The sequence below is a fragment of the Danio rerio genome, chromosome 9 (genome assembly GCF_049306965.1).
Source record: "Danio rerio strain Tuebingen ecotype United States chromosome 9, GRCz12tu, whole genome shotgun sequence".
Taxonomy (NCBI): domain Eukaryota; kingdom Metazoa; phylum Chordata; class Actinopteri; order Cypriniformes; family Danionidae; genus Danio; species Danio rerio.
This window is the reverse complement of record NC_133184.1, coordinates 52,108,762-52,126,826: the sequence shown is the minus strand read 5'-3', so window position 1 is coordinate 52,126,826 and position 18,065 is coordinate 52,108,762. Positions and strand designations below refer to the sequence as shown.

General features: G+C 38.0%; 2 protein-coding genes and 1 long non-coding RNA gene across 20 annotated transcripts in view; all 3 read right to left on the bottom strand.

Annotated features, from left to right (window-relative positions):
• grb14 (growth factor receptor-bound protein 14) overlaps positions 1-4,146 on the bottom strand; it is a 152,841-nt gene extending 148,695 nt beyond the window's left edge. For 5 of the 6 annotated variants that reach the window (XM_073913239.1, XM_073913240.1, XM_073913241.1 and 2 more), the window contains exon 1: positions 4,094-4,146. The gene's annotated coding sequence lies outside the window, so the exon portion shown is untranslated. Of the gene's footprint in view, positions 1-3,849; positions 3,951-4,093 lie in introns of those variants that run through there. The other variant, XM_073913238.1, reaches the window with a different exon arrangement.
• A 688-nt stretch (positions 4,147-4,834) lies between these two features.
• LOC141376222 (uncharacterized) lies at positions 4,835-9,931 on the bottom strand. Its single transcript, XR_012385662.1, has 3 exons — positions 7,079-9,931; positions 6,081-6,331; positions 4,835-6,020 (listed from the first exon to the last, which is right to left on the bottom strand). It is a non-coding gene; the product is annotated as an uncharacterized lncRNA (long non-coding RNA).
• A 1,491-nt stretch (positions 9,932-11,422) lies between these two features.
• cobll1b (cordon-bleu WH2 repeat protein-like 1b) overlaps positions 11,423-18,065 on the bottom strand; it is a 155,796-nt gene continuing 149,153 nt past the window's right edge. For 3 of the 13 annotated variants that reach the window (XM_017357853.4, XM_073911525.1, XM_073911524.1), the window contains 3 exons: positions 17,708-17,803; positions 12,263-12,354; positions 11,423-12,155 (listed from right to left, as the gene is read on the bottom strand). In XM_017357853.4, the coding sequence (XP_017213342.1) occupies positions 12,298-12,354; positions 17,708-17,803 (153 nt within the window). In that variant the 3' untranslated portion in view covers positions 11,423-12,155; positions 12,263-12,297. 13 annotated transcript variants of the gene reach the window in all.

Sequence of the window (18,065 nt, the reverse complement as noted above, 5' to 3'; positions counted from 1 at the left end):
AAGACAGGAATGTCCCATTTCATGTCCCTAAAAGCACTGGAGTCACCCCTCATTGAGAGTCAAAAGACAAGAAAAAAACAAAGTGTGACTCTGTTTCCAAGACATCTCCAGGCCTGATTAGTTTTATATAGTCCTTAAATGCAGGGCACATTGTGTGTGTGTGTGTGTGTGTGTGTGTGTGTGTGTAAGAGTTGTGCAGGAACCGGTTGAGGAGAGACGATCACATGCTCTTTTTATGAAGCAGAGGCACAAAAGCCTGGCAGGCGGACACACGAGAGCAGATAATTATAGTCTGACAGAAGCGACGGCCGCTCTAATGTGCTTTAAACATGCCATCCTGACATCGACACACATGCACATGAACACACACACACTCAAGCGTGTATTCGTGCGCACAAACACACACAGTTCACTGGTCTGAAGGCGACTGTAAAGCTATTTTACACTTTTATATTACTGTTAAAACTTTATTTAATAATAACAACAACAACAACAAAAATAATTATTATTACTATTATTATTATTATTATTAATAATAATAATATTAACATTAATATTGTTGTTGTTTTATTATGGTTAAGATTATTGCTGTAGTTGTTATTATTGTACAACTACAAGTATTTTCAGGTAAAATTATAATATAATATTCATTTCCCTTCGGCTTAGTCCCTTTAATCTTCAGGGGTTGCCGCAGCGGAATGAACCGCCAACTATTCTAGCATATGTTTTACGCAGAGAATGCCCTTCCAGCCATAACCCAGTTCTGGGAAAAACCCATAGACACTCCTCATACACTATGGCATGTCTTTGGATTAAAATAGTACAATAGGTTACAACAGTATTTAATAATAGTATACAAAAATAATTATTATTATTATTATATTGTTGCTGTTGTTATTGGAACCGTTTTAAAACTACAGAACTACTAATTTTACAATAATAGTATTTTTGTTAAAATAATACAAAATAATATATAATATTAAAATAAATAATTTAATGTTAGAATTCTTGTAAAAGGTATTATTATAAAGATAAAAAATAAACAAATTAATAAAGATAAGTATTACAATTGCAATAAAACTTAAAAATGAAAAAATGAAAGAAAGCGTTTATAATTATAACTGAAATATATATATATATATATATATATATATATATATATATATATATATATATATATATATATATATATATATATGTATACACACACACACACACACACACACACACACACACATTTAGCCATTTAACAAAATATACAAACCAATAAATAGTTTGCAATTGCAACAACACTGCTATGTAAAATAAAAGCAATTATTATTATTAAATTGTGATAATTCATTATTATGACACTTATGGTTAAAATAAAGTCAATAAAAGTAATTAATAATAAATAACATGTTTATACTTCAAAAACAAATTAAGCAATAATAATAATAATAATAATAATAATAATAACAATAATAATATTAATAATAACAACAACAACAATAATAATAATAATAATAATAATAATAAAATACATTTCCAGTAATAAATATGTAGCTATATGTAGCAATATGTAGCTATAGCATTAATACTGTACAACAGAATCCATTTTTATATAGTATTTAACAATTATTTTATTTTTGCTCTAAACTGTGCTTATAAAGCATGACCACATTCATGTCCTAATTCAGCATTACCTAAACGCATTTAAGCTAATCTTCCTAAATGGCCAGTAATAATATATATGTGTGTGTGTTTATATATAAATATATATATGTATTATGTATGTATTATGTAAAAGTATGTAATATTGTGATGTATTTGGATTAGCATACTTCCACACTACCCTCATTCTAATCCAAGATTAGATTAGATTTACTATAAATAATACAAGAAAAACAATGAGCAGCTTTCTACCAAATGCACACTTATATACCTCAGTGAAATTAATACATCATTGAGATTTTTTTTGGCCTTCTGTTTTATACTCTGTTTCGGCTTATGCATGCATACTATGTAGTTTAGAAAAGACATTAATTCATTCATTGATATTCCTTCTGCTTATGGGTCACCACAGCGGAATGAACCGCCAACTATTTTAGCATATGTTTTGCGCAGCGGATGCCCTTCCGACTGCAACCCAGTAGAGTTGCAATTCACACACATACGGCTAATTTAGATTATTCAATTCACCTATAGAACATTTTGAGAGATGGATATGAAAACGGTCTAAAGCTATTTCCTGTTTTACGTTTTTAATTTCTATAGCTTCAAAGAATCTAAAAAGAGCCACATATTGATAAATAATCCCTGCTGAGAAAAAACAACAACTTAAACCAGCCTAAGCTTGTTGGCTGGTTTTAGCTAGTTGACCAGCCTGGCTTTAGAGTGGTTTTGGCCATTTTCAGGCTGGTTTCCAGCCATTTACGGCCTGGTCTTAGCTCGTCAGGCTAAAAAACAACCAGCTTGACCGGCCTGGTTTAAGCTAGACATAGCTGGTTTTAGCTGGGCTACCAGCCTCACTAGGCTGGTCAAACTAGTTTTAGCTGGTCATCTCCCAGCCTGGCCAGCTAAGACCAGGCTGATAATGGCTGGAAACCAGCCGGAAATGGCCAAAATGAATCTAAAACAAGGCTGGCCGACCAGTTAAAACCAGCCAACCATCTTAGGCTGGATTACACTGAATTTTTCAGCAGGGTAATGTAATGATAGCGGTTTTAACATTAAGTTATGATTGACTTGCCTCTTGTTACAGTTATGAAATAGTTCGATAACAAGCAGGAAATGTTCATGGGCCACTGACATGACCACAAAATGGATAGCACATGTGTTTGGACAGTGGGGGAAACCGGAGCACCCTGAGGAAACCCACGCCAACACAGGGAGAACATGCAAACTCCACAGTCTTATGCCTAGAGCCACAGTTCAGCTTGCTCTGGCCCTGAGTCAGGCCTTTATAGAACATATTAGCCTACTATTTTACCAAACCCCATTCTTAATATATTAAAAAATCCAGAAAAAGTAATCATTTATAATATAATAATTATAAGTAATCTAACGTTAGCCTAGCAATGTATGCTAAAAACATTCCTCAGAAAGGAATCAATTGTAACTGACAGGATAATCAGATTTTAGGGAAAAAATCCTATTTTCAACACGTCATCATACCAACCAAACAACAAACCAACACAAAAGAGTGTTAACTCGTCTGTCAGAGTGCAAAAAGCAACAGTAGACCACACAGAAAAATCAAAATAACACATTTTTGGTGCATGAATGAGCGGTCAGAGATTAAACAGAAATCAATCGCGCTTCTCTGCCTGACTGCTAGATGGCGCACACTCAGAAGACACTTATACAGCACTTGATCTGCTAATAAAACTTGATAAAAGTTCAGCAATGTGTAAAATTACACCCCATAAACGTGTTATTGCATCAAATTAAACAAATAAACATAACGCTGCCATGCATAAGTGCTAAAAGTTAGCCTAATACTCATAATCCCTGACAGAGTCTCTCAAAATGACACAAGATCCTGTCATGATGTGAGTATAATAGTTATCAGAAAGAAGTCTAAACGCATATTGAGGTAAAGTTGGTTTTATATTCACGCATTCGGACTTTCCCCTTAACAATATCATTTCAGAGAAGCGTTATTTGCAGATCTTATATAGTAAAATCATAGTACAGTAGCTGATATGAACATTGTTCAGTCAAAATAAGTAGTGCTAATGTTGTTTTGAAGTCATGCATGTGATTTCAGACCGAATTTTTCAACGTACTAAACAATGTAGTAAACAATATAGAGCATGATGACACAGTTGTCACTGAATAAATGTGCTAACATGAAACCAGCATTACCTCAATTAAACGCATTTATCATCCTCGAGTGTGTTTTAAATGTCACGAGTCCAGAAGAGCAGCTTGTGGTGGAGGCGAGTAACGTTAGTTGTTTTGCTGACATGGGCATATTTCAAACAGTGCAGTACAGTATACTGTGCTACTGGACAGGGTTAAAGAGTTCCCCAAACATAAAGCTCCCTCAGACGGCTCTAATGTCGCATTTTGTTGTGCTTGCATGAAGGCGTGTGGGTCTGCTCTGTACCTGCTTCTGCTCGGCGCTCCCGGTTTCTCCACCATCGCCGCCGGTAACCGAGTGCAGATATCAACGCGACGTCACGATGCTGAGCTGAGCTGAGAGAGAGAGAGAGAGAGAGAGAGAGAGAGAGAGAGAGAGAGAGAGAGAGAGAGAGAGAGAGAGAGAGAGAGAGAGAAACGCACACACATACGCGCACACACACGGGGCTGCGCGGGGATGCAATATGATGTGCGCGTCTGTAGAGAGAGAAAGGGAGAGAGGAGCAAAAGGAAGAAACGCTAGATAGATGAAAAGAAATAAAGAAACAAATTCACGCCTGAAGTTCTCTCAAGGCAAGAAAGCCAGATAAAAATCGCAAAAATATACAATAAATAGATAATTGCGTGTAAAATAATGCAAGACAGATTAAGTAAAATATAGAAAACAAAAAAACTAACTTGCAATTAAAAGCAAAGTTGGTGCTAAAGTTAATTGAGATGCAAGAAGAGAGTACTGTAATTAAGACATTGCAACCCATGTAGCAAAGATTTGGCTCAGATTTTGGAATAAATCTGGCACAGCAGGCATTCATAGGCTACAACATGTGGACCAAATGGCTCTGGTTTGACAGAGGTGGCACGAGGTGGTGGTCTTTAACGTGGCACACAATACTTGGGCCAGATGTAAAACTGTACACTGTGAAAAATAAACGTTATTTTACAGGTAATTGTCTGCATTTTTACAGAATTTTCCAGTTTTTTTTTAATTATACAGTTGTTTTACAGATATATTCTGTGATAAAAAAAAATCTCACATTTGATTGAAGTCATTGCTTGTAATTTGGTATTATGGTATTTTCTGCTTTTTAAAGGAAATTTTATGTATTTTCAGAAAGTAACATGTAATTTAACGTTAATATTTACTCCGTATCGCTTTTACTCCTGATTTATTTCTCTTCTTCATCTCTTCTTCTTATTTTTATTAATCTTTTTTGCTTTTGTTTGTTACCCCTATTTTATTTTCATGGAAGTTTGATCCTATTGTATATTTTTAACTGTCTTTTTTTGCAATTTAGATTTTGTATGTTTCTTATATTTCTCTCGTCAATATTTGTAAAGTTTGGTTGCATGTTTATTATTTTCTATATATTTTGTCTTGCATTTTCGATTTAGATTTTCTTTTAATAACAAAAATAGTGCCACTAGGCAATCACAAACACTATGGAAGTCAACGGTTAAAAGGTAGAGGTCTGCATTCCCGTGGCTGTACCTCAGGAGCCACTGGACTCGACCAGATTTTTTGCGGCGCAGGAATACATTTCTGAATTAAATGCAGTCTGTAACTCTGGTGTTGTTTGAATGGGAACAACTGGTCTCAGGGGCCGATCACACTGAACGTGCATTTACGTTCCAAAAACACGAAGCGCACCGCACTGCCTTTTTTGTTAACAATAAAAAATGAAGCGTTATGTCACTAGGCAACGACTGGATCAACTAGGTAATGTGCGAGAGTGCTGCTGTTGATATTATTATAAATTTAATAATATTGTGATTTTCATGATTTGTAAGTCATACAACACTGGATAACTCAAAACAGCAACCACAAGTCTCTCCATCTTCAAAAGTATCTGTTGTTATTTGGACGACACAAACGCTGCAGGCACCTGAACGGAAACACTGCCTCTGCTTTCCTACGATAGGAGAATTTAAAAGATGCGAGTGATGTAACGTGCTTTTTAAAAGCACATGGCGCTCACGTGAGGTGCAGCAGGTGGTTAAAAAGCGAAGCGGCCGTTAGTAAACCATTCAAAAGAGGCGCCTTCCAACGCAAAAAGGCCATTCAGTGTGATCGGCCTCTAACAATACAGCACTCTCGAGTGCTCACAACTGTCACTTGGTAAACGCATGACCAGGGCTTTCTGCACATGCATTTTTTTAACACTATGCTATCCGAACTGTGCCCAGTACCGTTTCCAGGATTGTTAGAAAAGTGTGGCGCGGTTCAGTTGGCCGGCCCTGGCCTGGTTGGAAGAGGTGTGCCAGAGCGCGGTTCACTTTGGCACGGACGCTTGAAGTCAGAGGGTGCTTTCACACCTGTGAATCAATTCAGTTGTTCCAAAACAGGGATTGAAATTGTTACATTGTTGCTCTTTGTTCTTGGTGTACATTCTAAACGGACCAAAAGAGCTAAAACAAGTCACGTGTAAGTAAACTCTCCTCACATTGGTAAGAGTTTCACGTTTTATTTTAGTCTCGCTCAGCTTGACTAACCGTACGTTCACACCGAAAGCGGCGAGAGCGTCAAAGTAGCCGGAAGTCATTCATTTTCAATGAGAGCCGGCGGCGATAGGCGACGATAAGCGGCGAGGAGCAGCGCGGCACGTTTTCGCCGGCGTGAGCGTCGAGGAGAGTTGAAATCAAGTCAACTTTATGGTAATGAGCTATGACGCGGTTCGGCGGCAAGCAATCAGAATGAAGACGTCCACCGCTTGATAGCAGTTCAGGGAACACAGACCTGTGAACTTTGGTTCCGACCACAGTTGTTCCCAAGGGTTTGATTATTGCGGTCGCCGGATTTCCAATTATTTACAATGTTTTCTTACAGGAACATACATTAAATAAGTTACTGGCGAGTTACTGATGTTCATTAATGTTATATAAATTTATCTTTAAAAAGCGGGAATCTCACACGACGTGACAGTACAAAACAGTACTGCTGCTTCAGGATATTTCAGACATATGGACACATATTGGATAAATAGAGCAAAGCCACACCACATGCAACTTGATCTTCCATTGTTGTGTGAATTTGATAAGAAGTGCGCAATATTTTTACGCTAAAAACATGTCTTATGCAGGAATGTAACTGATAATGCTGCAACGGCTCCTTTAAGTACTAGATCAATGTAGCGAGTTTTGACGCTCTCGCCGCCGGAGCTGAAGGCAGACAGCGTTGTCGCCAGGGTGGCCAGAGCGACCTTGGACGCTCTCGCCGCTTTCGGTGTGAACGTACGGTAAAAGTGGTTTGGTGGTGTTTGACAGGGTGCGCACGACGTGTCTGAAGAGCGAGGAGGGATGCGGTGGGGAGGGGTGAGAAGGGTGCGCAACGTATTCGCGGACCAGGCGAGAGACGTGCAATTTCCGAGAGATTATCACTTATTTGCGGACGTCTGGGAGTATCTGTGCATTTGTGGGAGACTACTGAAACTTCCGGGAGACTTGGAATTTCTGGAATGACCTCCTGCCCTACTCATAACTCTCTCTTCATGTAGCCGTATGCCTATTACCTAGCCATAAAACGCTTTGATATAGCTGAGCTCGGATCGTATCGCTTTCTCACTACAATCGATCCGCTCCAGAGTTTGTTTCAATTGAGCCGAGACCACCTCATTCAAGCGATGTCGGAGCGACCAGAGCGCGATTGGTGGTTTCATATATGTCAAACGAACCGCGCTAACTGGGCAAACGAGTAAGGTTCCGAAACAAAAGTCTAGGTGTGAAAGCACCCTGAGTGCAAAGTGTGCCTGAGCCTGAAACTGACAAGACGGGACTGTTTGATATGGATTTATTAATCATTCTTATTGTTCAATGAACGCAAACTGTCATAGATTATTAAAGACGCAAACCACTCACTGCACATCAGTTGCACCTTCAGCAAACCTCCTAATTCCTGCAGCATGATGACTTTATGATTGTTTATGAGCGTCAAAAGTGGCTGATCTGTTTGGCGAAATATTTCATAGGGGGACAAGCATGCTTTGGCCCGGTTCAAGGCCACAGTGCATAGTGTGAGTATGCCTCTGTGCGTGCATCACCTGCATAGCAGTCCTCAGAGCGGGCTTTAGGATGGCAGAGAAAAGTGAAGATGCGCTGTCCTTCTGCTTGCATTACAAGTTGGGTAGAAATTTATTCGAAGCGGGCAGCGGGTGAACAAAAATTGAATATACATCAGGAACGGTCAGGTGCGGAATAAAACCTTGCGGGAGAGGGACAGTAAATAAAGTCTTGGGTGTAACTGGCCTTTATTGTATCTCTCCACTTGCACACATTGAAATACTGCTGGGAAGGAAGGGGTTAACATTTGTTTATTGTTTTACATGTAGAGCACCCCCTCTGTTACCTTAAAAAAAAAAAGTAATTTTGATGTGTATGAAGATGAAGAAGCCAGCGCACGAGGGCTGGTTGACTGTCTCTGTGCTCATTTTTGTTCTGACTGTTTTGCACAGACAATAAATCACTGAAAGATATATAAAAGTTGATATCTATTTACACAACGCAAAACACTAGTTACATTGGTGCCGTGACCCTGATGGGAGTGAGGTTTAGAGGGATGAGCGTAGCAGAGGCCAGCTAGTGAAGTGTTGTGCAGGCAAACCTCACTCCTCTGAACCCTAAAGGTGCTCTAGCGGCAGATGCAAGAGGCCATGGTTTTTAGCCTTCTTGGTAGAGCAACCAACTCTCATGTTGAAGGTCGGTGATTAGATCCTAACTAGAAGCAGGTTGGGTGGTGTATGACCGGTAGGGTTACATTGGTGCAGTGACCCGGATGGGAATGAAGTTTAGTTGGACCAGTGGGGCTACACGGAAAAACCTCTAATACAGATTTCCATCATTCTTCACGATATCTTCTCATGTGTTCAACACAAGAAATAAACTCATAAAGGTTTGAAACAATTAAAACGGGGAGTAGACGATAACAGAATTTTCATTTTTGGGTGAACTATGCCTTTAAGTTTGTACTTTGCAGGAAGAAAATTAAATTTTGACCTCTTAAGGCTGATTTATACTTCTGCGTCAAACGCCGGCGTATGCTACGGCGCTGACGCATAGTCCTTCGCCGTGGCCGTCGGTGTCACTGACGTGCACCTCTCAAAAAATGTAACTACATGTCGCAACAACGCGTAGCGCAAGCTCTGTGATTGGTCGGCTTGGTAGCGCTGACAAGTCTGGGCGGGACCGAGAGCCGCGCGAATGGCGTGAGCGATTGTTTACAAGTGTGTAGTCCCGTGAAGGAGCTCCGGATAGAAAGTTTTGTTTTGTGTTTACCTCATAGTTAAAGTTGTTGCATGTCCGCCGGTTCCTGCCTCAAAATGAGCAAGTTTGAGCCACTTGTACATCCCGGAAGTGTTCAGGAAAAGCAAAACAGAAGCGAAGAAACTCGACACAGAGGAACATTAACTCCTCACTGCCAACTACCCTAGTAGCAAAGAATTCTGGCCCAGATTTGGCATAAAGCTGGCACAGCAGGCATTCATCCGGCACTGGCATACAGCATGTGGGCCAAACATGGCCCGGGTTTGGCAGAGGTGGCACCGTCTTTAAAGCGGCACACAAGATTTGGGCCAGATGAAAAACGTAGTATTTGGCCCAGATTTAAAAATTTGAAAGTGGGCCATGTGAGTTTGGCCAGTCTTAACCCACATTTAAAATACACTAAAATCATTTTTGAGTAAAGAAAAAAAATCCTACCAATCAGGTCACTTTGAGAAAAAGCGTGCCCATAGTGTGCCTAAAGCGCATCACTCCATGGGTTTATCAATTTCATTGCAATCGTGACACACCAACCTATCTGGCCCAGTTCAGGCCCAGTTATGAGTTATTAACTTGGCTGAGACTTGGCCCAGATATGGTCCGTGTTTGGCCCTTGTCTGGAAGCCAGATTTGGTCCAGTCATGTACCGTAATTCACTGCGGCATGTGGGCCAAGCAAAACCTGATTGTGTGGGCCAGAGCTGGGCCAGAGAAATTTTGCTATGTGGGTAGCGTTTCGGAAGTGTTAATGCAGACCAACAGAGACAGCGCGCAGAAGTATAAATGCACAGCTGCGCGCGTTGCCTGCGCCGTGAGTTACGCCGGTCACTTGATGCAGAAGTATAAACCAGGCTTTAGCATCAAACATTAAATCAAAATACACACACACAAAAAAAGATTTATTGGACCAACTCATTTTTTTAAGCTAAGTGATTGCAAAGAATTTGTATGGACTGAATCTAAACAAATTAAATTGAACAGTACTAAATTTAACTATATTAACTACCAAATTGTTTGTTTAAATGCAGCTGTTATGATTTATGTTTTCTGTCTTTGTTTTCACCCTCTTCTCCGTTTGCTCAGCCCTTAGGTTTCTTATTGGTTTACCATTCTGTCCATCATCATTATGACGTTTTCGGTTCCACCAATCCCGGGACGAGCCGCAAGGATTTAAGCCCCGACAGACCAGTGTGTGCTGTGCACTTTGCCTCGGCATACCATTTGTGCTCCATGCGATCTGTTTGTGCTATGCTTCGTCTATTCAGTGATTTATTATCTCAGTGGTAATTCGAGTTTGCATTTGCATCGTTGGCTTTAAGTAACATAATGTGATGGTTGTTGTGTGATTCTAAACTAAGCTTTGACAGACTTATCTGGTTTGTTTTAGTTTAGATTGATGTTTGTTAGATTAGTTTGAGTGTTTTGCCATCTGTGTACTTTGAGTTTTGTAGTTTAATTAGTTTAGTTCGGGTGTCGTGTACACTGAAGATTTCGGTTTTTAGATCTCGGTTTCTTTTTGACGCCTAGTTCAGACTTTAGATTTAAGGATTGTTTTGTTTTGTTAATTTCTTTGATTTGGCTTACACCAGGGGTCACCAACCTTTATGAAACTGAGAGCTACTTCTTGGGTTCCGATTAATGTGGAGGGCTACCAGTTTGATAAACACTTCTCAAATAACAAATTTGCTCAATTTACTTTTAATTATACTTTATGTTTTTGGTAATAATTAATTATATTCATCCATGTGAAGACACTGATCATGTTAATGATGCTCACAAAAGTTATCAACAATGATTTAACAGGGTAGGAAATACCCTGTATTTAATGTATCAATGTGCAACACTTTATTTTTATATATCTCTGCAAATATTTACATTTTTAAATGATTACTTCTATATTAGATGAAGCTTACTGGTAAGTGGCCCTATGGTGAGCTATTTTTAGAACAGGCCTGCGGGCAACACCGCGAGCACCATGTTGGTGACCTCTGGCTTACACTCATTGTTTTTGTTTAAAGATAATAATTGTAAATGTTTATTTCTTTTTTCCCCCCATTTATTATTGTTGCATATTGTTTCAATCATTGAGTAAAGAGCTTAAATAAGAGAATTGATTCTTGTCTCATCCTTGATCTGTTGCACACATTACACCTGTCTCACCTAAATGTTACAGCATCCCACTTCAACATCTTAAACACGTAACACCAGCCCATACAAACTGTTTGCAACCACTTACCTTAAAAGCATTTAGAAAATCCAATGAATCCTTTTTATTCAAAATAGGACTTGTATGAAAGAACAACACACAAAATCAACTTAAACAAACCTTTAAAGTCAGTTATACTTTAATAAAGAACAGAGAGGAGGTTGTGATTCATATAATACAGCAGTTTTCTCCTCAAAACAAACGAAAAGCCCAGTGTTTTCTCTCTTTAATTGATGTGATGTTTTTTGGGCTCCAGAAACCTGTTCAATGTCACAACATATTATTATCATTATAATTACTTCAACATATGACAACTGCAGCCCATAATTAAACAATACACACTAATATTGAAGGCGAGGGGTTTCTGTGACTCAGTACCATTGGCTAATAATCACAAATCAAATCTACACCTAATAACTTAAATGCAAAAAGGCCTCCAAATATATGAAAGCACATCTGCATATTTACACACGTCCATTAATGCAGATCAGATATCGGAAACAGAACGAAAATATTCATTTTTTTTTTAAATATAACAAATTTGTTACTTTTGTTGACATGAGGGGAGAGAAAAACAGAAATTAGGGAATAAAGTCTGCAATGTTCATCTGTAGAATAAATTAAAACACATCCACAGCTTTTGTATGACTCGGAGCAGCAGAAAAAGCCTAATCTCTCTGCAAATATTTAAATCAAGATTTCTTTTTATTACTAATATCATTATTAAAAGGAAAACAAATATATATTAGGAGCTTGAACTGCCATTTATTTATTTATAATTTTTAAGGCACATTGTGGCTAGTAAAAAGTAAGAAAAAAGTAAAAGGCCGCGGTCTACGCAGTTGTGTCCAGATCTGGATAAAAAAAAAGAGCCGGTATTTCAATCAATCGTGAAACCACAAAAAAATGATGATAATCTAAAATAAGAAACTTTCTGGTGACTGATGTTAATGTTTTGAACCTCGTCAGTGGAGAATTTAATCATGTCCAAGAGCTTCATTCTTCTGCTGAATGAAAGACGTCTGATACTTCCTGCGATGACGCTTCAGACCCCTGATAAAAATAAAGTTCACAAACACAGACGTTAGAAATTGATTCGCTGTTGTTAAGTTACAGAAAGGACCTTCAAGATAAAAGGTCAGCATTTTACATTAAGGTCTCATTTGTTAATGAAATAGTGAACATCAACTAACTAGGAGCAATATGGATATATATCTTTCTTTAATTCATTTCTATTTTACAGCATTTTTAAATATGTGTTAGTAAGAAGATTAATAAATGCAACGAAATATGAAGGGAAATGAGGGGAAAATGCGTAAAAGAAACACTTATGAAAAGAAATCCACGGCTGTTCTCCGTTCCTATTTGAATAATCATTTAATACTCATTCATTCATTCATGAAAGTAATAACAAGAACAACAACGGTAAAAATAATGATTAATATTATTTTTGTTATTATTATATTTATCATCATTAACAATTAAATAAGTAAAAAGCATGTACTTACTTGCATTTTATAAATAAATATATCCATGTTTTAGGAACAACAAATAATAACTTGACTTCTAGTTGATCATTTGATATCAGAAGTGGGTTTTATGAAAGGCAAAGGCCTCTAGATTGTGCTTATTTTCCCAAATTAAAATATGATCATGTCTTGACAGTAAGGTCTGACTTTGCTTAGACAAAAGTCTTGTCACTGAACAGAAATAATGTCCAGTATAGAATATAAAGCCATGCTGCAGTGGAATAGAATGAATATTGTTTCTGACTCCATCATGAGCTTGGAGGACTGCATCCATACATCTCTGCACTGACTCAAATCACTGATTAATAAAGTCATCTGAAATGACAAAGAAAGTGTTCTTGCAGGACTCCCAGAGTTCATCAAGACTCTTTGGATTCATCTTCAATGCCTCCTCCTCCATCTTACCCCAGACATGCTCAATAATGTTCAGATCTGGCCAATCCTGGAGCACCTTGACCTTCTATGCTTTCAGGAGCTTTGATGTGGAGACTGAAGTATGTGAAGGAGCGCTATCCTGCTGAAGAATTTGCCCTCTCCTGTGGTTTGTAATGTAATGGGCAGCACAAATGTCTTGATATCTCAGGCTGTTGATGTTGCTGTCCACTCTGCAGATCTCTCGCACACCCCCAAACTGAATGTAACCCCAAACCATAATCTTTCCTTCACCAAACTTGACTGATTTCTATGAGATTCTTGGGTCCATGTTGGTTCCAGTAGGTCTTCTGCAGTATTTGTGATGATTGGGATGCAGCTCAACAGATGATTCAAGAGAAAAATCCACCTTCTACAACTTTTCCAAATGATCAACTAGAAGTCAAGTTATTATTTGTTGATCTTACAACTGGGATCAACAACATTACTTTTGTCATGGAGTGATTATATTTGAAATACTTGTATCACAACCTGATTATGTAAAATGATGTTTAAATTCTGTTGAATGAAATGAGTTCCCTGAACAGGAAGTGCAAACCATAGTTTAAAACGCATTCACCACATGTGGAAAAATGTGAATAGGCTTGAAATACTTGTGATTTGTGTTTTGTGCTTCAATTGTTTTATTAAGTAAAGATACAGTTAGTATACACTGTAAAAAAAAAATCGTTAATTAACAGCTTTCATATTTTGTAATGGACATTTTGTTGGACATGTTTTGTCCATTTGTAAATTGCATAATGGGATGTTGCTTATGTCTCTGCTTTGTCGTCTTTTGATGTTGAACTTTAACCTTACAGTTTAACAAAGTGACTTTTACTGACATTTTTTTTCAGCTTGAAGGGCATTTGCTGCATAAAACAAATGTTGGATAAGTTGGCGGTTCATTCCGCTGTGGTGACCCCAGATTAATAAAGGGACCAGGCTGAAAAGAAAATTAATGAATGTGTGTAAATATATATATATATATATATATATATATATATATATATATATATATATATATATATATATATATATATATACACATACACACACACACACACACACACACACACACACACATATATATATATATATATATATATATATATATATATATATATATATATATATATGGGCAAAGCAGTGGCGCAGTATTTAGTGCTGTCGCCTTAAAGGTCGCTGGTTTGAGCCTCGACTTAGGTTTCTGTGTGGAGTTTGCATGTTTTCCCTGCATTCGCGTGGGTTTCCTCCAGGTGCTCCGGTTTCCCCCACAGTTCAAAGACATGTGGTACAGGTGAATTGGGTAGTGTATGAGTGTGTGTGTGAATGTATGTGTGGATGTTTCCCAGAAATGGGTTGTGACTGGACGGGCATCCACTGCGTAAAAACTTGCTGGATAAGTTGGCGGTTCATTCCGTTGTGGCGGAATAAAGGGACTAAGCCGACAAGAAAATGAATGATATATATTTATTTAGTTTTTGACTTTTTAGAATTTTATATAGGTTTTATTTATATATAAACATATTCTTTATACACAAGGAGTACACAGACATTAGCTAAATACAAACTTTTATTTTGGATGTGATAAATTGCAATAAATAATTTGGCAGCACTAATATATCCAATATATTCTATATAAGTTTGCAATATAACAGAAAAAAGTAGTGGCAGGTTATTGCCCGATTTTTGTATGATAATTTTACAAAATCAACCCAGACAATAGATCACTTTAAACTATTAAAAACACAATAAAAGTCACTTTTTAAAAATGTTTTAACAGTAGGAGGAAAAATCAAGATCCCATAATGCAATTCAAAAGCATAAGTAAACAAAATTAAAATCACAAAATACTAGGGATGCACCGATATGGATTTTTTGGCCGATACCAATAGCCGATAATTCTTCAGACTTGGAGGCCGATAGCCGATATATAAGCCGATAATTATAAATATTTCAAAGTGTTTTATTTTTATACAGCAAACTTCATAAAAGATTGAACTGCTCTTATGAACTGAATAGTCTATACTTAAAGCAAAAAAGCTATAATTTCAAAATTGCAAGGTGATTATACAGACTTATATTCACGATTTCACATAAATCAGCATGCAAAAAATACATTATTTCCTTTTCTTCATAGCAAATTAACATGCAACTTGACTGTTGCATTAAAATAATAGGTTAAATAACAAATGGGATTTATTAAACAAGCAAGTTAAATATATTTTAAATCAGATGAAAATGAAAGAGCTAAGGCCTGAAACCAGCTCAAATGGTCTGGAATAAAACGTGTTAGAGTTATGTACACATGCACAAATATGTCATGTCCGAAAAAGCCTTTTTTTTTTTTAGAGGTGTTTTGACAGTTTAGAGCAGGGGTGTCAAACTCAATTCCTGGAGGGCCGAAGCCCTGCACAGTTTAATTCCAACCCTGCTCCAACACACTTACCTGTAGGTTTCAAACAAGCCTGAAGGACTCAATTATCTTGATCAGGTGTGTTTAATTAGGGTTGGAACTAAACTGTGCAGAGCTGCGGCCCTTTTGGAACTGAGTTTGACACCTGTGGTTTAGAGCCACCGTACAAGCAAACAGCTAATACAGATAGTACGCTTTAGTACGTTTAGAAAATGCGGCACAGATTCATCCTATTTGGAGTTTTAGATGCTTTTGAACACATGTAGGTGCTGCTTCAGACAACGCTTCTGCGCTTGTTCTTGCTGTCAATTGCGGGGAAAATTATCGATGAAAGGTTTATGATAAACCACCGAGAGTTTCAATCAACTGTAGAGGCAGAGTTGCTATCAGAGTCAGATTTTGATACAAAACCCCTTTGACTGGATTCACCTCTCCGCCGTGCCGTTTGTGTATGTGTGTGTGTGTGTGTGTGTGTGTGTGTGTGTGTGTGCGTGTGTGTGTGTGTGTGTGCGTGCCGTGACAGCTCTCACACGTGCTCGTTATAATCAATATGAATATTCCGATCAAACTGAATACAATCTTACATCTTCAACACATGGCAAGCAACGCATAATCAGATTACAAACAACCATTACGTTTACACGTGTTGTAAAATGTGCGGGTCCTTTAAGGCAGTGGTCCCCATCCTTTTTATCACCGCGGATCAATGGTTATCAATGGTTGTTAATTTTACCACGGACCGGTTTTCAGCTGCTGCGCTCGTGCATCCAGGTTAATCATGAATAACTCAGTGTGCATGCGCTAGTTCCACTATCACGGTCTGATTGCGTTTCAATCAAGGTTTATATGCATCAAATACATAATATCTGTGCCAAACATCTCAACTATTGAACATATTAACAATAATACAACCGTACTATAGCCGAATTAAATGTATGCATTGGCATGTTACAGCCCTAATGAGTATGATTATGTGAAACTGCATATAGATACATATTGCAATGATTTCGGGTACTTACTTAGCGATGCACGCACACATATATGCACAATCCTTAAATGCTCTGCTGATTTGGACTATAATACCCGTTTTATAACTTTAAACTTGTTCTTCCCGCTCTGTGGTGGATTTTGGCATAGTCCATTTCACGTGAGATGGCGGGGTTGAGTGGAAGAAACCAAGTCATGGGGGAATATTTTCTACAGAAATAATTTATGATTTCTTATGTGGCCCGGTACCAATTGTTCGGTGGTTGGGGACCACTGCTTTAAGGGACTGGGCTGCAGTTTGGGGTGTGTGTGAAGCGGAGAGGGAGAGAGAATAGAGGAGCGTTTTTTCCGCAATGAGACTATTTTCAGTGATGTTCCCTCTTTGGTGACTGATTTGCTGTACCACACGGAAAGTAATAAATATTTTGGACCAAGTTACATGTGTCCTCGTTCATTCACCAGCTGCTATGAAAAGAGTTCACCCCGAAACTAACATTATTCGGCCCTGGAGTAATAAGTGAATCTCCCCTGCTATCTCTAACACAACAAAGAGACCGAGCAGGAAAGGTTTACACATGTAATATTTTTCCTGAGGCGATTTAAAGCAAAATACACAATGACACTCAAACATATCTACGATGATGAGGAACGTGGTTACTTACGGAGTTATTAAAGCACAGCAATACCACATGAAGAAAGGACAGACTTTGAAGGAATAAACAATGTGAGAAAGCTCCATTATAGTGCACTGGGCAAGTCTGAACAAGTTCCACCCATGCGAGCGCGGCAGGCATGTCTGTAAAATTACGTAATTTATCGGCTTAAAGATATCGGTCTAATTTAGACATCGACACATATAATCTTAAAAATAGCATTCATCGGCCGATAACGATATGGCCGCCGATATATTGTGCATCCCTACAAAATAAAGACTTTTTTTTACAGTGTACTGTAATAATAAACACAGTAGTAGTAATGTTACCAAACAGAGCCTTCTTGTAAAGTGTCAGCATTAAATGTTATCATTTTGCTGGTTAGATCTGGAGTTAGAGAGACTCACTGGCGACGCTTGAGTATTTCCAATCTTACATGTTCCCATGACTGGATCAGTGTCTGCTGTTTGTGTCTCTGGCTCTCTGTCTCCATTGTCTGCCACCTGAGGGCCACAGAGGGGAAGAAAACACACAATAAACACACTCTCCCGCATTCAGGGCTGAAGATGATGCACACCAGGAGGACACACGGTGCCAGAAGAAATAAAAGACAGCACTGCTTTTGTGTCATCCTGATAAATCACTCAGAGAGGTTAAGACACACGGCAGACACTCACACATGCATAAAAATAGAAGAAGAAAAATAATAACAAACATGCATATTTACGTTAAATTAACTATATATTATTAAATTATTATATAACA